Source organism: Cololabis saira, chromosome 21 (assembly GCF_033807715.1).
Source record: "Cololabis saira isolate AMF1-May2022 chromosome 21, fColSai1.1, whole genome shotgun sequence".
NCBI classification, from domain to species: domain Eukaryota; kingdom Metazoa; phylum Chordata; class Actinopteri; order Beloniformes; family Belonidae; genus Cololabis; species Cololabis saira.
This window is the reverse complement of record NC_084607.1, coordinates 26,611,922-26,630,119: the sequence shown is the minus strand read 5'-3', so window position 1 is coordinate 26,630,119 and position 18,198 is coordinate 26,611,922. Positions and strand designations below refer to the sequence as shown.

At 41.8% G+C, this 18,198-nt stretch overlaps 1 protein-coding gene across 1 annotated transcript in view; it reads left to right on the top strand.

Annotated features, from left to right (window-relative positions):
• Positions 1-634: 634 nt before the first annotated feature.
• Positions 635-18,198, top strand: part of LOC133422071 (protein shisa-8) — a 153,919-nt gene continuing 136,355 nt past the window's right edge. The window contains exons 1-2 of the mRNA XM_061711969.1: positions 635-2,617; positions 2,914-3,563. Of these exons, the coding sequence (XP_061567953.1) occupies positions 2,986-3,563 (578 nt within the window). The 5' untranslated portion in view covers positions 635-2,617; positions 2,914-2,985. The remainder of the gene's footprint in view (positions 2,618-2,913; positions 3,564-18,198) is intronic.

Here is an 18,198-nt window from a genome sequence, read left to right as displayed (position 1 = left end):
GGCGTTAAACACAATGTGTGTGTATGTATGTGTGTGTATATGTATATACATATATATGTATATATATATATATATATATATATATATATATATACATATACACATATACATATACATATATACATATATTAGGGTTAGGTACAGAAGATAGTTGAGGTCTCCATACCAAGATTTTATATCCATGGTGGTGTTTGACAATTTGTTTATTTCGGCAGTAACGCTGGAAATTTTGATACTGTGGTCAGTAGAGATGTACTGTACGACTCAACCTGGAGCCAGCCCCTAGTGGTCATTCAAGAAAATGCATGCTTTGGTACTTCCACAATGGCATCAGTTTAGCAAGCTGGATCTAGCCACATGGACACAATTAAGAAATGAGAGTGCTGGTGACATATGCTTGGGGAGGGAGGTGGAGAGATAAAAGGGATAGTCAGCAAATGAGAGCTGTGCTCATTTGTGCACAAAAAAATATGTGAACGTGTGTGTGTCTCTCAGAAAAAGACACCAAGAGCAAAGGGGGAGGAGTGAGTGAGTGAGAGAGGGGGGAGTGACTTGGTCGAGGGAGGAGGGAGAGAAAGGGAGTGAGTGTGTGAGATATTGTCAGCCAGTCCTGCCAGAGAACAGCATCAGCAGCAACAGCGGCGGTGGCAGCGCAACAATCTCCGGCGGACCAGATACAGGCGCACTGACTGAGGCAGTGAGGAAATACGGGAATACACGCTGATGAAGAAGCACAAACAAAGGGACAGGATGGAATAAAAACAAAAAGGCATCTTATTGCTTCTCCAAGCGCTTCACACCTTTGTTTGGAGCTTTCCACAACCAGAGCACCAGTGAAAACACATACATATGATATATATATAAAATTCCTATACATATATATCAAATTATGCCTGTTTTCAAAGAAGCTGCAGCCGGACAAGGACTGAATTGATGGCTAATTGCATGAAAAATTGGAAGATAATATGCAGCATTTGCTTGAAAACTGTTGCATTTTAATGCTTTGAGATTTTTTTTCCTCACTAAATCTGCACAGTGGGGGTATAAAGACAAAGAAAAAAGAAAAAAAAACTGATGCAAATGGAAAATTTGTAAAATTGGCAAGTGAGTAGTTGGTTTTAACAATATAAACAAAGAGCTTCAAGAAAGAGCTGCACGGTGTCCTTTACTTTCAAAGGGGCTTCTTTTGAAAACAGAAGACATTTTTTGATCTGCCTTCAGTGGCACGCTGCTGTTTGACTGTCGCATCTCCACTTGTCTTTCTCGTCCGCGAGGGCTGGGCTAGTAATATTCCAGCGAGGCTTGTGCTAGTCTGCTGCTGAAAGTGCAGAGGGCAGTCCACGGGCTCCCTGACCCCACGCTGATATTTCCTCAGCCACGGCTAAAGTCCCACTGAGAGGAAAGGGGGGAGGTAAGTTGTGGTAGAGACAGAAAAAAGCAAAAATAAAAACATCAAAGAAAGGCTGGAAGGAGATTTAGAAAAGAAAAAAAAACTGGACAATAAAAGAAGGAGTGATCAATTCCTCCAATTGCTTCATCCTGGGAAAATAATTCTGCATCAAAGCTTCTCCTGAGTGTTGAATAGAGCACCTCTTAGAATTAGGATAAAAGGTTTTAGCAGAACGACCGTCGTTCCTTCCCCCCTTACCCCTATCTCTTTACCCCTCCATCTAACTCTTGCAGGGCAGGACGGAGCAGTCACAGTACCCAACTGGTGTCCTGGTTCTATTAGCGATCCTTGAACCAAGGGAGAGGAGGGGTTTCAGTGGAGCGCAAACAGCAACAGGAGCCCAGCGCCCTGCCAAGCACAAAAAGCCGCTGGACTCTCGCGTGTCCCTTAAAAGCTCCAGACTGGTACTGGCAGTGTACTGACATCAGGGAACTCGAGCTGTTTGTAAAATGTGTGTTCGTGAGAGTACGAGTGTGCATGTGCAAGAGACGACGAGCCTCAGGTGCAAGATGGACGCTGGTGGACTGTGATCACCACAGGATTTCAGCTTGAGGAGAACCTGGAGAGATGTTCTAAAGACTTTCCAGAGCTCTGGTCACCTGTTAGAAAAACAAATGTGCTTTTTTTTTTAGCACATTTTAAAGTACACCGCTCATAAAGACGCCAGTGATTGAAAGACTGAAGCAACGGTTATAGAGAAGGAGTGACATTCGCCAAAGTGGACTACAGTAAGAAGATGCCGACCTCAAGGATAAAACATCTGCTGTTGACAAGTGACTCTGAAAGTAGCTGGATGATAGATGCGAGTTAGGATCTGAGAAGTGGAAGACGCAACACTTTTCTGATCTGTGATATTATGTTTTCTCTGGACATGAGAACTGATTAAATTCTTGTGTTGAGTTTGTCAGCCACTCAGGAATATGAAGTCCATCTCTGCTGGGAGACACCTTCCACATGGGTGCCTGTGTTAATCAGCGACTTTAACAGGAATCGACTCGGGGAGCCTCTTTTGAAGGATTATACATCTACTCAGTTGGGGAGCTCATTGTCGGAAATGCCAGAGGGAAGTTCATCCATAAGTAACTTGCCCTCCTAAATTGGATCCTCCTGCGGGATTTGGATTTGTCTTGAAACGCCGACGCTGTCTGCTGATGACATTTGTGAAAGGTGATGTCTCCTGAATTTTTACAAAGACAAAATAAAGTAACTGTGGTGTGTTTATGAGTTCTTGTCCTCAAGGAGCTCCTTCACTCCAACTAGGAGCATGTTGGGATGGGACTGATTTGTTTTCCTCACTTCACTCTGTAACTCTATGAAGTAGTATTATATAGACAAAGCTCTTCCAGATTATTACGCTGTTTCTTTCTTTTAGCCATAGTAAAGTTCACAGATTCATTTAGTGTCAGTTATCCAACCCCTGGGGTGTTTAACTTTTAATCTCTTTGTCATTTCTCACACTGCAGGAGCTTTTGGTCCCTTTACTAACTCTTACTCATCAGTACTGAGATCTTGCAAGAACTTGGAGTAAATCTAAGATGGCAGGCTCCATACTTCCACTCTTGGTAAACTTCTCATTGGTCATTTTCTTGGGTTTGACCTCTCTGAGTGAACTGAATCCAAGGTTATCAGGCCAAGCACTGGCTCAAGATTTGTCCAGCAACCAGACGACAGAACCCTCTACGTTACCGGAGGCAGCGCTGGCAACACCCACGCCAGGAGACACCGTTGTTGAGGATGAAAAAGAACAGACTAGTAGTCTGATGCGCTGCTGGGGTTACTACGACGTCATGGGCCAGTGGGACCCACCTTTCAACTGTAATGCAGGTATCTACAGTTTCTGTTGTGGTTCCTGCTTCTATCGCTTCTGCTGCCAGTTCCAAGTGCACAGTTTGGACCAGACCTCCTGTTCGAACTATGACACACCTGTGTGGGCTAACACTGGGAAACCGGTGGCAGCTGTCACAGAGGTCCACCAGGAACCGGACCGGGATCGGACCCACATGATCGTATATATTATCTGTGGAGTGGTGGCCATCATGGTACTGGTGGGGATTTTCACAAAGCTTGGACTGGAGAAGAGCCAGGGAGGACAAACAGACATGACCAACTCCAGGTAGGAACCAAGAGCGGTGGATGGATGGATGGATGGATGGATGGATGGATGTACATTTACAAATAGATCCTGCATAATGCCCTTTTGGGCTTATTCCTTTAGATTTAATGAAAACGTTTATAACTGTGAAGCATCTGACTCCACCCAGCAGTCAGTTAGGTTAGCTTAGCACAAAAACTAAAAACAAGAGGGCCTAGTTTGTCGTGCAACGTCAGCCAGTTCTTTCTTCCACTCTTCGTCATTCGTGCTAAACTAGGTTAAACATCTGCAGGCTCCAGCCAGATATGTATCTCTGATACAGGAGGATGTTGGGAACACTTGGCAGCGTGGACAACCACCACTTTTACTTATGTTTTACTGAGCTGTTCAAAATGTCCCTAAGATGTCAAGTTCAAGTTTTGAGGTATGAAAAAGAAAGGGTTATAGTTTAGTTTCAGTTGGTCATTTACACATATTGTATGTTGTGTTTGCATTGTAAGTGGCTAAAAATGCTTTTGTTTTTTGCTTCTTTTTCTAATATATATATATATACATAGTAATGTCCTAGTAGGTTTTGTTTGGAGTTACCATCTATGGTCCCTTCCCAACTCTCACAAAGCAGCGACCAAATATTTGAAATGAAAAAAAAAAAAAAAAAAAAAAAAAAAAAAAATTTAAATTAAAGAAGGAACACTCCCACATGAAGGACTAAACCTGACCAAGTGCATATGCTATTACTTATAAAACTGAAAACTAATGAGAAAATAATGGGTTCAAAGCTTGCTCAGCACCACTAGCAATTAATTATATTACTCTCCGGGCCTCTTTCATTCGGTACCCAAATGCTTCCAATGGTAAATGAGCATTAAGGAGATTAATTTGTGATGTAAATACAGGTTGCAGATTTACATTTGTTGTGTAAAGCACTGCATGTTTCTGCATTTCTGCAATGAATGCCACTGGTAGGATAACACTGAAGTGATAATGAGCATGAAATTAAGTGTGAAGGAAGTTTATAACCATGTCAAAACAACTGGCATACAGAGGGGGAAAAAAGATCATTAAAATGATATTTCAGGAGAAAAATTGGGGGGAAATGACAGTACAAAGTTACTGTATTTTCACTGTATTGGTGTAGCAGTTTGGCACCGATGGCTGATTGATTGCTGTGACACAACTGTGATTGTGCCAATGTGTGGCCTCCAGAGAACAATGAAAAAAAGAGTGTGAGGGTGGTTTCGGGAAGGGTGGAATATTGAGCGTATCTGCCTGGAAAGCAGCCAGCAGCTAGTACGAAGAGCAGGGGTGTGTGTTTGTTTGTGTGTGTGTGCACAGTAGAGAGAGAGAGAGAGAGAGAGAGAGAGAGAGAGGTGGGGGACACTGCCTGTGACCAGCTGGCCTTTTCTGTGTTAAGAGTCGGCACATGGGGATCCTTTTAAATCCTGTCAGTACGTGATCCTCTCTCAACTTCACAATGCAGGAAGACGTGGAGTAAGTAGGGGACACCCTTAATGTTAAACTGCTCTGAATCACCAATAAGGCGATAAAAGCGGCATGTCTTGGCAGCCTTAGCAGACAAATACGGGTGTTGGTAGACTTAATGTTCTGCTTTTGTAGATGACCATCATGGCTCAAATCACATTTGTATTGCTAAAGTATCGACATGTATGAAAATGTAACATTCTGAAAACAAAATGCGAGAGAGATTTTGAATATTTAAAGCAGAAATGTTCAAGGATGTCAGAGCCATTATGCGTGTACGTGAAGACCTGATCAGGGCTGCAACAGCTTTTTTATCAGCAGGAGCTTTTCATTTGAGGTCCAGTTTGCCAGTTGTAGAGCTCACCGATGCATCGGTTGTAAATCGGCACGTGTTCAGGGTCGTTATATGTGAACAACTTAAAATCTCATCAAATATGCTTGCTAATGCCTGATGGATATTAAACATGACAAATGTCCAGAACCAGCAGGGGAATCCCTGTTCTAGCTACATCCAATGAGACAGTGAGGTATCGGATGAGGTTACTGTGAGGAAGGGAATCCCAAGGGGGCAGTTAAGCAACAATGAGATGTACACAACACATCTGCCATTAAAGCAACAGCGTTTGCTGTTCATAGACTCTTCTTCAGTGTGTTGCAGTTCTTCATCATTGCAGATGAGCAACACTGCCCCCTTCATGTCTTGTAGAGCATTACAACAACAAATAAACATGGCCATCTTAGCTACAGCCAGAGCTTTTAGTTCTTGACATTTATGGGGTTATATACATCAATTCCACTAAAAATTAAAGTCATCATATTTTCATAATTGACTATGGTGAATATATAAACTAATAGCTGCAGGCCTAAACTTCATAAAATTATGGTTTACTGATGGATTTAGCACTGGGAAGAGACGCTGCTGTGACAGATGAAGCCATGCTTCAGATTGTTTTGGTTATCCTATACCGCCTGAATGCTGAACCCCAGCTTTATATAGTTTATCTACATAAGAAAAAGCCAGATCTCCAAAGAATATATTCTGTCAGAACCCTTAAACCGTGACACAGTTAATGGGTGCCTTGACTTTGTAACCACCACCACAGTCAAAGATGCTCCATTGCACACTGTATCTGGCCCCCTCCATCCGCCACACGCATGATGTGCATTAAAATGCCATCTTTGACATTGTGGAATAGAAAAAGAGAATTGCTCTTTCCTGGTAAAGATCATTTCAAATCATTCTGCGCTGTCAGGCGCTCCAAACGTCTATGCGAGGTTTACCTTGAGCACAGCTGATCAATACTGGCAAGGCAAGTTTATTTGTACAGCACATTTCATGTACAAGGCAATTCAAAGCACGTTATATAGAACAAGCAGCACGATGCAAAGAAACATTTAAAATGTGATGTTAAAGAAACAAATTATCCTGGAGTTAATGACCCAATGCATTGCAATGCAATGCTGATGCATTTGTCCAGATGACCGGAATAACAACAACAAACCCAACATCCCAAACTCCTGGAGCAACTTCCACAGGTTCCCCCTCGAGGAATATGGTGGGAATAATCACCATAAATTTGACCTGTCAAAACTGAAAAACAAATCTGGCATAAGGTAAGATGTTGTGGCAGATGCATTCCAACCTTAAAGGGGACCTATTATGGCAAAATGTGCTAAAATATTTGCTAAATAAATTAGAAATTCAGCCTCTGAGCCATATCTTTATCATCCCATTCTCTAACCTCATTATCTATGCAGGATTCTGAGTGGGCGGGGCTATGATAATGAGGCTCTGTGCTGATTGGCTGCCTGAATGACACGATACAGCGCTACGAATAAATGGCGGAAGCTCCGGTCGGCGGACTTTGTTGAAGGCCAACCAATGCAAATCGCATTTTCATTACGTAACGAAAGGGAGCAGAATCTGAACGGCTCGTAGATCCACATCACACTGGACGGCTCATCCGGGCGGCTGTACAGACACTGCAGAATTTGGTTGCTTTCCTCCTTCTCTGAGTTGGCAGGCTGAGGGGAGACCACTTTTTATATGTTAAAGCAAGAAAAAACGTGTTTTTCATAATAGGTCCCCTTTACGTTTTAGTGCGGGTAGAGAAAATGCCAATTTTTCAGGGTCCCCTTATCTGCAGCATATTTTGCAAGCATTAATGATCTTACATCTAAGGGTGTAACGATTCGTTTTAACGATTCAATTCGAAATGCAATTCATTGTTGCCTATACGATACAAGGGAGATTTTTGTTCATTTAAAATGATACGATCCGAAACAATTAAGTAACGTTTTAGCCAAAAAGGAAAGCACTGAGACCGAAATAAATACCTGGATACTGGACAGTGCAGGGGAAGTTTTCTAGATTCATGTAGAGGGAATCAGGTATAATTATGGATAAAAACAAACAAGTAAACAACAATTAGTGGCAAGTGCAAGTGCAACAATTTAAGTTGCTAAAATAATAATAAAAATAAAAAATAATAAGGTTTGGCCTGGTTTCTGACTAAACATGCTGGCGACGCCTGAGGCTTCTGTAGAGCTCACACCTTGTGCTGCTGCTGATCACACACAGGCATATTGAAGCCTTTGTCATTAAAAAAAACACACATCAATATTAAGTCTGATGTGCTTAAATCCACGGCATTATTTCTTAGTATCAATACAATCGATTGAACTGGAGAAAAGAAAAAAAATATTCTCATTAAATTATGGAATCATTTTTCTAAATGTTTCAAAATATGCCTATTTGTGGAAAACATATGTAGTATTTGAGTTACATAAAAGCTTGTTATTTGTTTTCTTCCTAATTGTCCTTGTGGTCAAGAACCCCCAACACAAAAATGGTTTGGCCGCTGATCAAAATTTGATGTTATCATTTAATTCAACCATTAGAATGGTCAAAATGTCCGGTCAGCACAAGTCCGGTGCTCAGAAAAGAAGACAAAAAAGAGAAGAAGAGAGGAAGAAAATAGAGGCCTCAGAGATTCTCTACACAAATATTTTCAAAAGGGTGGTGACGGTGAAGCTGGAATTAATAAAGTCAGCATAGAGCAAGGTAAGAAACAGCGCAGCCAACGTTTACCAACCTTGTAACTTAACCTAACTGGCTAGCTCTAATGTTAATGTCCATTAGCTTGTATAAAAACCTGAAGAGCAGAGGGAGAGGAGAGGAAGAGGAGAGAAGGAGAGATCCGGGCGCAGGGGGGCCCATCTTAGATTATTTTGTCCGGGGCCCCGGCAAGACTGTCAGCTGGCCTGTTTCCGAGCACCTACTGTTGTATTTGGATCGTAGCATAATAAATCGATTCATTGATATCATGGATGAAAAACAACGATAAAGAGACAAAATTAACTATTGAGAGACAACATCATCATACCACGATGCAAAAACACCCCACGGATATTCACCATGGCTGGTAAAACATGTGAATCTGCAAATAACCAAGGATGTATCAACTATGTGATCCAAAAGAGACTCCTTTGAAATGACTGCCAACAACGTATAATGCTGTCAGTGTGGATGTCTTGCTCTTCTGCAGAGAGGGATGCTGTTGAGCGTCTGAGCCCAGCGTCTTCCCACTGGTTCAAGGGCATTGTATCAAGAGATAAACAGTTACAAATAAGCCCTTGACGCGGTCTCTGAGGTGCTTCCTTGTATCATTAGTTTACTTTTTAACTGATAAGCTGGAGAGATGGTGACGGAGAGTGATATTTGCAAAGGAAGGACAGAGGAAGAAAAACACGAGTTTGATATACAAAGAACAGAGGGATGAGATGAAGTGACACTGGGGACCCGCTCATTTTACAGCCCAGTTGCCAAACACAGCTGTTTACATCATGTGTGTGTGTGTGTGTGTGTGTGTGTGTGTGTGTGCGTGTGTGTGTGTGTGTGTGTGTGTGAGTGTGTGAAAGAGAGACAAAGACATAGAGGAGACAGAAGCACAAGAGCCAAACCATGTACCGATGCAAACCGTCTGCTGGAGCATGAAGAAGTAGTGAGTAGAAAGGAGAAGCAAGGATGTCAATTCAAAACTGCAGAAAGAGCGAGGGGCTTAGATGTTGATGGATGATTTGCCATTGATAGATGCAGAAGACATGGTTGTGCTTTTACTTCTAAATTTACAAGAAAGTCTGTCTAGGGGGCGCTGGGAAAATATTTATGACCAGTTGTCAAAAAATGTAATCTGGGTGGCTGCTTACCAACAACTAGAGGTGTTAATCCAAATGTGTGCTGCAGGCCTGGAAATGGAAAAAAAAAGGGAAAGAAAATGTTTATGCCACTATAGATTAGCCCAGACAAACACAAACTGTGGAGGATAATAGCAGGTCCTGCTGAAATCTGTCTGCTGAAGGAGTTCCAGTACCTGTGTCAAGATGAAAAAAAAAAATGCTGGAATTGACTCGATATCGATATGGCCAGAGACTTGTTTAGTTTGAAAGATGCTCTACGCTAGCAGCAAAGATTAGTCCAGGTGAAATTGTTAATAACATTGATGCATGGGGGTCTTTCTTGACCTCCATGTGTTTGATAAAGCTAAAGAGGCACCTTGACCCAGCTGTGAGCAGCGAAGGTATGCGAGCTGAGCGGTAAATGTGCGTGGTTGAACACTCAACCGCCACAAAGCTGATGACGTGGTAATGCGCCGCAACCTTGGGTCAGGCAATTACAACTGGCATCGGTTCAGTGATTGAAAGCGTAAACCACACGTGTGAACCTGTGCATCCACACACACCATACACACACACCCGCCACTCCAGCGCTTCTGAGCTCCACAACCACGGCCACTGTGTCTCCTGCGTGAGAACTTCTGCAAAGCTCCATGTGAAATCAGTTACGTCCTCCGGTGCAGCTGCAGGAATTAAAAAGCCACATCGAATGTTTATTACATTAACGGCAGCTTGGTTCAGGATTTTTCAGAGTGCAGAATCTCTGATGGGGCTGTAGACAAAAGAGGGCTCATGGATCCTTCATGGACTCAAGAAGTAAATAAGATTATTAAAAGCCAACGGGCAGAAGTTTGCTCGAATAATGCCAGATATGCACTTGATGATTCTGGGCCGTTGCTGTTGAAATATGGCCGCTCTGAAACAATTTTTGTGTTTTCTTTCATCGTAGTACGAGCAGTTCCGCAAATGTCGTCTCAAAAGTCTTGCAACTAAAATCTGACTGAGATCATTTTCTGTATTTGTCAGAAACCCTATGACTTTACAAACTAGCCAATTAAAGCAGTAGCAGCCATAATAGATATAATTCTTCTTAAATGGTCCAAATCAGACTTGTTGTGATCTACATCAAATTGATGGGTTGACATATTTATGGAGAGGTGCACGTCATGCTGTGGTACATGTTGTGGAAATTGCCTGTCATCCTTAGAAAATAACAAATTACAGCTCGAAAACAGATGTACAGTAGGCGGAATTATATTAAAATACAAAACAATAATGTACGAATCATCAAAAACTGTCACCTTTGTCATAGCTGCCGTGTTGTAACTGTACTGTTTCTGTTGTGGTTTGTGTGCTGGACTTCCAGGTGTTTTGCACTTCAGAAAAAAACAGCACAACTTGTGTAAAAAAATACTGACAAATCACAGCATTGACACTCGGAAAAATGATAAACAAGGATATCAAGTTCACCTTGTACCACGCTGCCTGGAGCATGCTCAGAAACTACACCCAACATGCTACATTATTTGGGAGCATTAAGTAGCCACTGACACTGACGTAAAGTGCTGTGGCAGCCGAATCTTCTTAGAACTGAGCGCAAGTAAAAGGAAACGCGTAACTGACAAAAACCATCCAAAATGGTTAAGAGATTTACAAAACATAACAGAGAATCTGTTTTTTACTTTTTAGAAGCTGGATATTTTAGATGTGATTCTTAATGAATATGGGGTTGAACTGGCACCACACTTACGTATGAGTTAGGGTTAGGTTTGTGTGTTTTTTTTTTCTTAAAAAAAAAAAAATGTATACATTTTTTTGGAACAGTGCTTGAACACAAACTAACCATAGCCTGCAACTGTAGTTTAACATGCACTTACAGAGATTATAGGAGGGTTTAACACCTCGTTGCATCAAAACCTCAGCAAAGGCAGGCACAGTTCTTTGTATGCGTTTTCTGAAATGTAAGAGTTGCTCTTATGTGGTGGTGGTGTTGTCTTCAACCACTCAAGTTCCCTCTCTGTTCTTGTTTACTGGACAACCACTTCAAACATGAATTCACAAATAGACCTAGAATGTGATTGACGCTCTTTCCCACAAACGCTCATTTCACGCAGCACCTTCAGTTACTCTCATCTCCTTCACCCTGGACCACTTATCATAAATTATTCCACTCAAGAGCTCTGTGTTCAAGGGCACAGACGACTGAATGACCCACTGGGGACCTAAACAACCACTTCCGCCAGCTGTTCACTTCTTTGACTGTATTGTGTTTCATCAGCAGTGTTTTCTGTTTCCGTTATTGTTCAGCTGCAATGCTGCTTTCATCATCACCTGTGACAGATGTTTGACATAAACATGGGCTTTCTCTTGGCACCATCACAGCATTGGCCAGATGGACCGGACATTTTGTTAGATTTGATTATTTTGTCGGAACGTGAGTGGGCTTGTGTTTTACATAAGAACCAGATCTGGGTTATGATTTTAAGCAAAGCTAGAAGAAGAAACAGAAAGTCGTCACAGATGTAAAACATGTCTTCGGGCTTCGCTGCAAATATCACCAAAGTTTCTGCTATTCTCACATGTCATCTACAAGAGCTCCTGTGTTTTCCGAGAAGCCGCCACATTCATTTAATGTCTGTTGAAGTGACTTCTCCCTTAACACTCAGTCTGAATGCAAATAAACATTTTCAATGCTCAGCGTAGTAAGAAATATATTCTGATCCTCTCAAAGTGCACAAATAAATCGTCTAGAAATTATTTATGCCTTTTTACCAGCTTTTTCACCTACTTAAGGAAGAAGTTACGACGGTAAATATTTCCAAAGAGCCACTTCTGTGCCTTCAGAGGTTATTACTAGCTTAATTTTCCCTCATGTTGTACTAAATCAGCTTTTGGAAAAGCAACAAGGCCAAAGAGATATCAAAAGGCTACAAACAAACACACTTTTAGCTGAGTGCCTGCTTTGCAGAGTAGCCTGGAAGCTTTCTTTCATGTATTTTGGTTATTGGAATTGGCACATCTAAATAAAATATTGAAAATACTCCAATCAGCAGGGCTACGGTTAACAGCTCCAGGAGCTTGTGAAGATTTTAGTAGAGGACCCAAATACAGAAACAAATTCAGTAAGCACATAGGTGAAGAATTTACATAAATTATTAGAATGAAACTGTTGCGGTTTAAGTGGTTGGGAATCCAAAGCATATGGGCCAAAGGTCCCAAACTTAATGAACTGGGCCCAATGTGGTGCCACAAATTAACTGAGCCAGATGTGGCCATTTCTTGAGCTACATATCATGGGATGCAATAAACAGTGTGAGGGCCAGGTAATTGGACCTTGCCTTTCATGAAAACCAAGAGAGAACAAAAATGCAGAGAGCTTGACAAAGTTAATGAATGCAGAGCTTTAGATGCAGCTCCATCCACTGAACAATTATATTCAGTATATTTAGACAGTTGTGAATTCCTTTCCTCTTAGCGCCAGCTGTTTCAGCTCTGTGTGTGATTGTAACTCCACACCACACCTCAGTGCAGCAGTGCTCAGTGAGACAGATTGCTGCAGAGCCTTGAAGTTCCTCATGTTAACTGTTGCTGCAGAGGATCACCACAACGTCAGCTGATCCCCCACGCTTTCTGTGACTGATTAAACCCACGGTGTTACTGTGTAAGGAAAGAGTCAGCAGGGTGAAAATGCGCAACATAAAATGGGTAATAACACACAAGGAATATTCATCTATGTGGAAAATATCCACAGCTGCAACAACAAGTTAAAACAAACTAAACAGCAGAAACTACTGGTGCAAGTCAGCACGCCCACTTATAATGATGCCAAGCCATTAAAATGATACGTAATAGAAACAATGAGAACAAAATGACATTGCCTTCAGAGCCCAAATGATTTTACCCAAACAAACCACTTCTTTCACAAGACCTCTACTTTCTTCAGGTGGTGGACTATCTTTGGCTACATTCCCATTTGATAGGAGCAGGGCAGAGTTCAGAGCCCAAGAACTGGACAAACCTCTTTTGATCTCACCCATGTGCTTTCTGAGGAATACATTTGAAGCCTTGTTTTCCTTGTACTGCGTGGCACCATGTTGCAAATGGACAGGCCTGGAAAGCCAGCTGGAACACATAGACCTCAAGTCAATAAAAGTGAGCCATTTTAGCTTGGACAACGTAGCTTATGTTAACCTGATGATGCTAATTTAAATCAATTTTCATTCATTCCAATCAAATGAGTCCAACATTATAATTTCAAGTTTCATAACCAAAGTGATATCTAAAAAGAGTGCTGTCAGAGCTGAAACGAGGACTAGCAGAGCTCTGCTGGCATCTATGACGTCTTTAATCAGATTTCAGCAAAACTGTAGGCTGTCTAATTTCCCCTTCAAGTACAAATCGTCTTTTCTCAGTAATTGTTAATATTGCAGAAACAGCAAACAGGTGGTGTAAAGTGGTAGTTTATGAAGTCGGAACATCCTACTAGCTCCGCAGCTCTAATGGAAACACAACATCTGAAAGGTCTGATGGGGAAGTTGGCCCTGTTACAATTGTAGGCTCTTTGGTGTTAAACCGGACAAATGGATACGTGATCTCATGATTACGTATTTTAAGGAACAGATCACACGTTTTTATGTGATCTTGAGATTATGGGGTACACTTTTCAAACTCATGAATCCAATTGAAAAATGTCATGTGAAATGATTTGCTTCTGAAACACTCTTAGTGGGACCTGAGGTTGTGGAGGAGATGGAGCAATACCATGGCATAGCTCGACCGTGGGACCCTGGGATAATTAAGTGTTCCCAGTATCCCCAGAATGTTACCCTCCTCCTCCCTCTTTCATTCGGCCCATTTCAAATTTCTTATTATTCCTCTTTGCCTCATCTCTCAGCCTTCTCACTTATTCTGTCGTGGCATCTCATGAATAAAATATGATTGTTGCGGTATTAATATTATCCCTGAGAGCACATTATGCACATCACTACAGTCGTAAAATATGAAGGAGGTGGGTGAGAACATTTAAGAAGAAAACACTAATTAACATGAAAGTGCATGCAAATGCCAATAACGGTTCTTTAGAGGGATATGTGAATGAGATACAAGGGCACTGGGATTTATTGTTCTTCCCTCCATTTTTTTATTCTTTCAGGTTGATCGTCTTAGTGACCGAGGTCTAAATGAACACTATTCTCTAAGCTGATAAAACTGCCGATAAACTAATCTGAATTACTTGGAGTAATTACTGGTTTCACAATGAGCTAATTGGCTTTGTGAGAGCTTGGCAGACTTTCTTTTCCACAGTTTTTTATCTTGTGCTACTTAGAGGCTTATCTTCATTGTTGATGGAGGTAATTGTGGTGTGTATATCAGAAAAGAGGAACAGCGTCATACTAACATAAAACCACTTTTTTAGGCAATAAAAGGGTTGCAAAAGGAAACCTCTCCCTTAAACAACCCGCATATGCATATGTCAAACAGCTGTACACGCTAAAATGGCGCAAATTTTTCTTTCTTTCTTGTACTTGCCTCCTTTTCAAAACAATGCATCCAAAAATTCATCAACCCTATCTTATACAAAATGATTTTCTTTTATTGATTTACAGTACATTTACCAAAATGAGCAGATATTTAAACCTTTATACTAAAGTTTATGTTTGAACATAAAATGTAGCAGAGTAAGTGCGGTTATTCCATACTGAGAGGTTTATTTTTGAGCTTGGTTGTGGGCTGTTAACAACAATCAGTGTCATTCCTGACTTTGTAATTTGGAGGCTCTGTAGGAGTTCCTCTGTGGGAAGCTCCATTGTTAAAGTCAGTGAATATAATCCCATCTATGTTTAGTCCAACAGCAGTTTAATAACTCCTCAGGAGTGGGTAAACTATCCATTACATGTGTTTGTGAGCCTCTTTGTGATAGCATAAATCTGTGTATGCCTGTACAGTCTCCATGGCCTTTTGGGCCATGTCGCCTAACAAAGGCTCCTCTATCACTCCAGTGATCCTGCTGATAGTGGTCTCCCAGTATGCTAGAAATTTAGATATACCAGTAGTACATTTAAAGGGGACCTATTATGGCATCTAATCCCTATTTTAAACAGGTCTTGAATGTCTTAAAAACAAGCTTTTGATTGTTTTTGCTAAATAAATTAGAAATTCAGCCTCTGAGCCATGTCTTTATCTTCCCATTCTCTAACCTCCTTATCTATGCGGGATTCTGAGTGGGCGGCGGGGCTATGATAATGAGGCACTGTGCTGATTGGCTGCCTGAATGACGCGATACACCGCTACGAAAAAATGGCGGAAGCTCCGGCCGGCGGAGTTACCGTGTCCTAACTGCATGCGATGCGAGCGAGCGTCAACAGCAAAATCAATTCCATTGCTTTATTTTCTATTGGACTGTCCTGACTGGCCGCAGCGATGCAGCGCTGCGCTGCACGACGCGCTGCACGACGCGCTGCACGACGCGCTGCAACGTTTTGAGCTGAACATTTGTCGGGCGCCCCGGTTCTATTTTCTTCCTGTCGCTCGCGTTGAAAGCCGGTTGAAAGCCGGTTGAAAGCGCTGTAGGAAACAGTCATGATGAGGAACAGCTGATCCAGTTAGTTGAAATGAGAAGTTATCTCTATGATTCCTCCTCATTTCACTAAAAAAACCTCAATAAAGTGGCAGCTGGCTGGAGGGAGATGGACAGAGAGCGTCTGATGTCACGCAGTGCTACGCGATAGTCGGACACTCGCATGCAGTTACACGGTTTTATAGTTGTGGGCGTGGTTTGCATTTCGGCTACGTAACGAAAATGTGCAGAATCTGAACGGCTCGTAGAAGTCACATCACACTGGATGGCTCATCCGGGCGGCTGTACAGACACTGCAGAATTTGGTTGCTTTCCTCCTTCTCTGAGTTGACAGGCTGAGGGGAGACCACTTTATATATGTTAAAGCAAGAAAAAACTTGTTTTTCATAATAGGTCCCCTTTAAATTGGCTGTCAAATCAAATCAAATCAAACTTTATTTATAAAGCACCTTTCATGCATAGAATGCAGCACAAAGTGCTTTACATAAAACAAATACAAACATAAAACGTATTAATGCCCCCCCCCTCCCCGCACACACACCACAATTCACCCAGGTTACACACAAAGACACGCACGCAGAAACACATGTAGACATGGCTGAGCACTGCTGTGCATTAACTATACCCAAAAGTCTTTGAGAGCCAATCAAACCAGTCTGTCCTTGCAGAGAGAGTCTCTAAGCGAACTTAACACGATGACGATGTAAACAAGTTGCAATTGAACAGCAGATGGAACTCAAATCAGCCAGGCAGTTGTGTTTGCTGTTTCTATGGAAAAAGTTTAATTTCTTTTTCTAGATAATCATTCTTGCTTTGACATATTTCCGTCTCTTTGAATATGTCACCTTGTTTGTTGCTCTGATTGTTCATAGAGATAACCAACTGCATGCAAAGGTAGTTTGAGAAGCAACCGTTGGTGCCACCTTTCAGATGGGGAGGTCCTAAGGATCAGTTTCAGACCTGACATCTTCCTAGATGAGAGTCTGATTGTAGCAGGGCGAGTGCTACGGGGGCCCGACCGACAGGACAGAGAGGACACAGAGTTTCAGTGCACAAACCACTTTTTATTCACCAACCACCAACACGTGCTTCAGCTCCTTCACAGCAGACGAGAGACCTCTTGCTGCTGTGCAGCCATGCCTTATGAAGGCAGGCAGGGTGGAGAGGTTGATTGGGCCCACCTGTGCCCTAATCAACCTGAGTGGCTGCAGCTCCTCCACCCTGCCACACTGATTTATCAGACTAGTGTCTCAGTTAATTTCTTTATAATCTGCACTTCAACCCTCACCTTCTCAGCCATTCCAGGACATCTAAATAATTATAAAATAAAGAATTTGTGAAACTGGAAGGAACTGATCATTTCAAGTTTCAGCAGCATGCCATGTCCCAATTTTTTTCTTTTATTCTGCTATCAGGCCCCCTGTATAATATGTGTACTGCCTCATTACTGTCCTCACTGCACTAGAGGGCATGTTCTCCATATCTGTGGGGGTGTTTTATCTATACGGTGAACTAGTTATTTTCTGAGGGTCTTTTGAAGTGCACCGGGATGCTGTTTGGAAAGAAGCTTTTAAGTGTTTTAGATGTTCCTACCACACATGGGATGGCAACTTCTTTCCTTTTTCCATTTTTTAGCTTTGGTATTTTTATTTTTTTCAGGTTTTCTTGCCGACTTGACAAAGGCCCAGTTTGGATAGCCGCAGGTTTGAATTGTAACCTTGCTGCATTTGAACTCCTTTTCTTTTCCCTCTGTCTTAGTGGGACTAGTTCTGGTGGTGTACGGTTGGTGCTGCTGTATGTGGTTCAGACAGCTGATAATGGTCTGTGTGTGTGTGTTTTATGTTTCTTGTACAGTACACCACAATGTTGATGCTTACTTCCTCATTGTGTATATTTGCAGTCCAAAGCATGTTGACTTGTTACTTTGGATGGAAGGTGTAACTTCTTCAAGAACCAAGCTTCTGTTTGGGTTGTTTGGGCTGAGAAGACTGAGAAGCTGAGACGAATTGTGGCAGAACCCACCGTTGTTTTGGGTTGATGTTTAACTGGCCATTCAAGTAAGGAAGTCAGTCGAGTAATGCCACAGAACACCTTTCCAGCCTCCTGAGCATTTTTGTCCAAAGTAAGGTGAAGGATGTAGCAAGATTTAACACATGGACGTCATTAGTTAGCAAAACAAAAGTAGGTCCTCTGTAGGGAATGAAAACGTATTCATTATACAATTTGTGATTCTTTATTCCAAAAAAGAAATTTTTTACAAGGTTTGTCTTCCTATTGGGTCTAATAACAATGCAATACTTTTATCCTCATCATTGTATCTGCAAATCATCACAGTACAGAAGCAAATGAAGGGCATCAAAGAACTCCACAAAAGCATTTCTTGTGGATTTTTTGCGTATCTTTTTACCTTGGAGGGCTTCA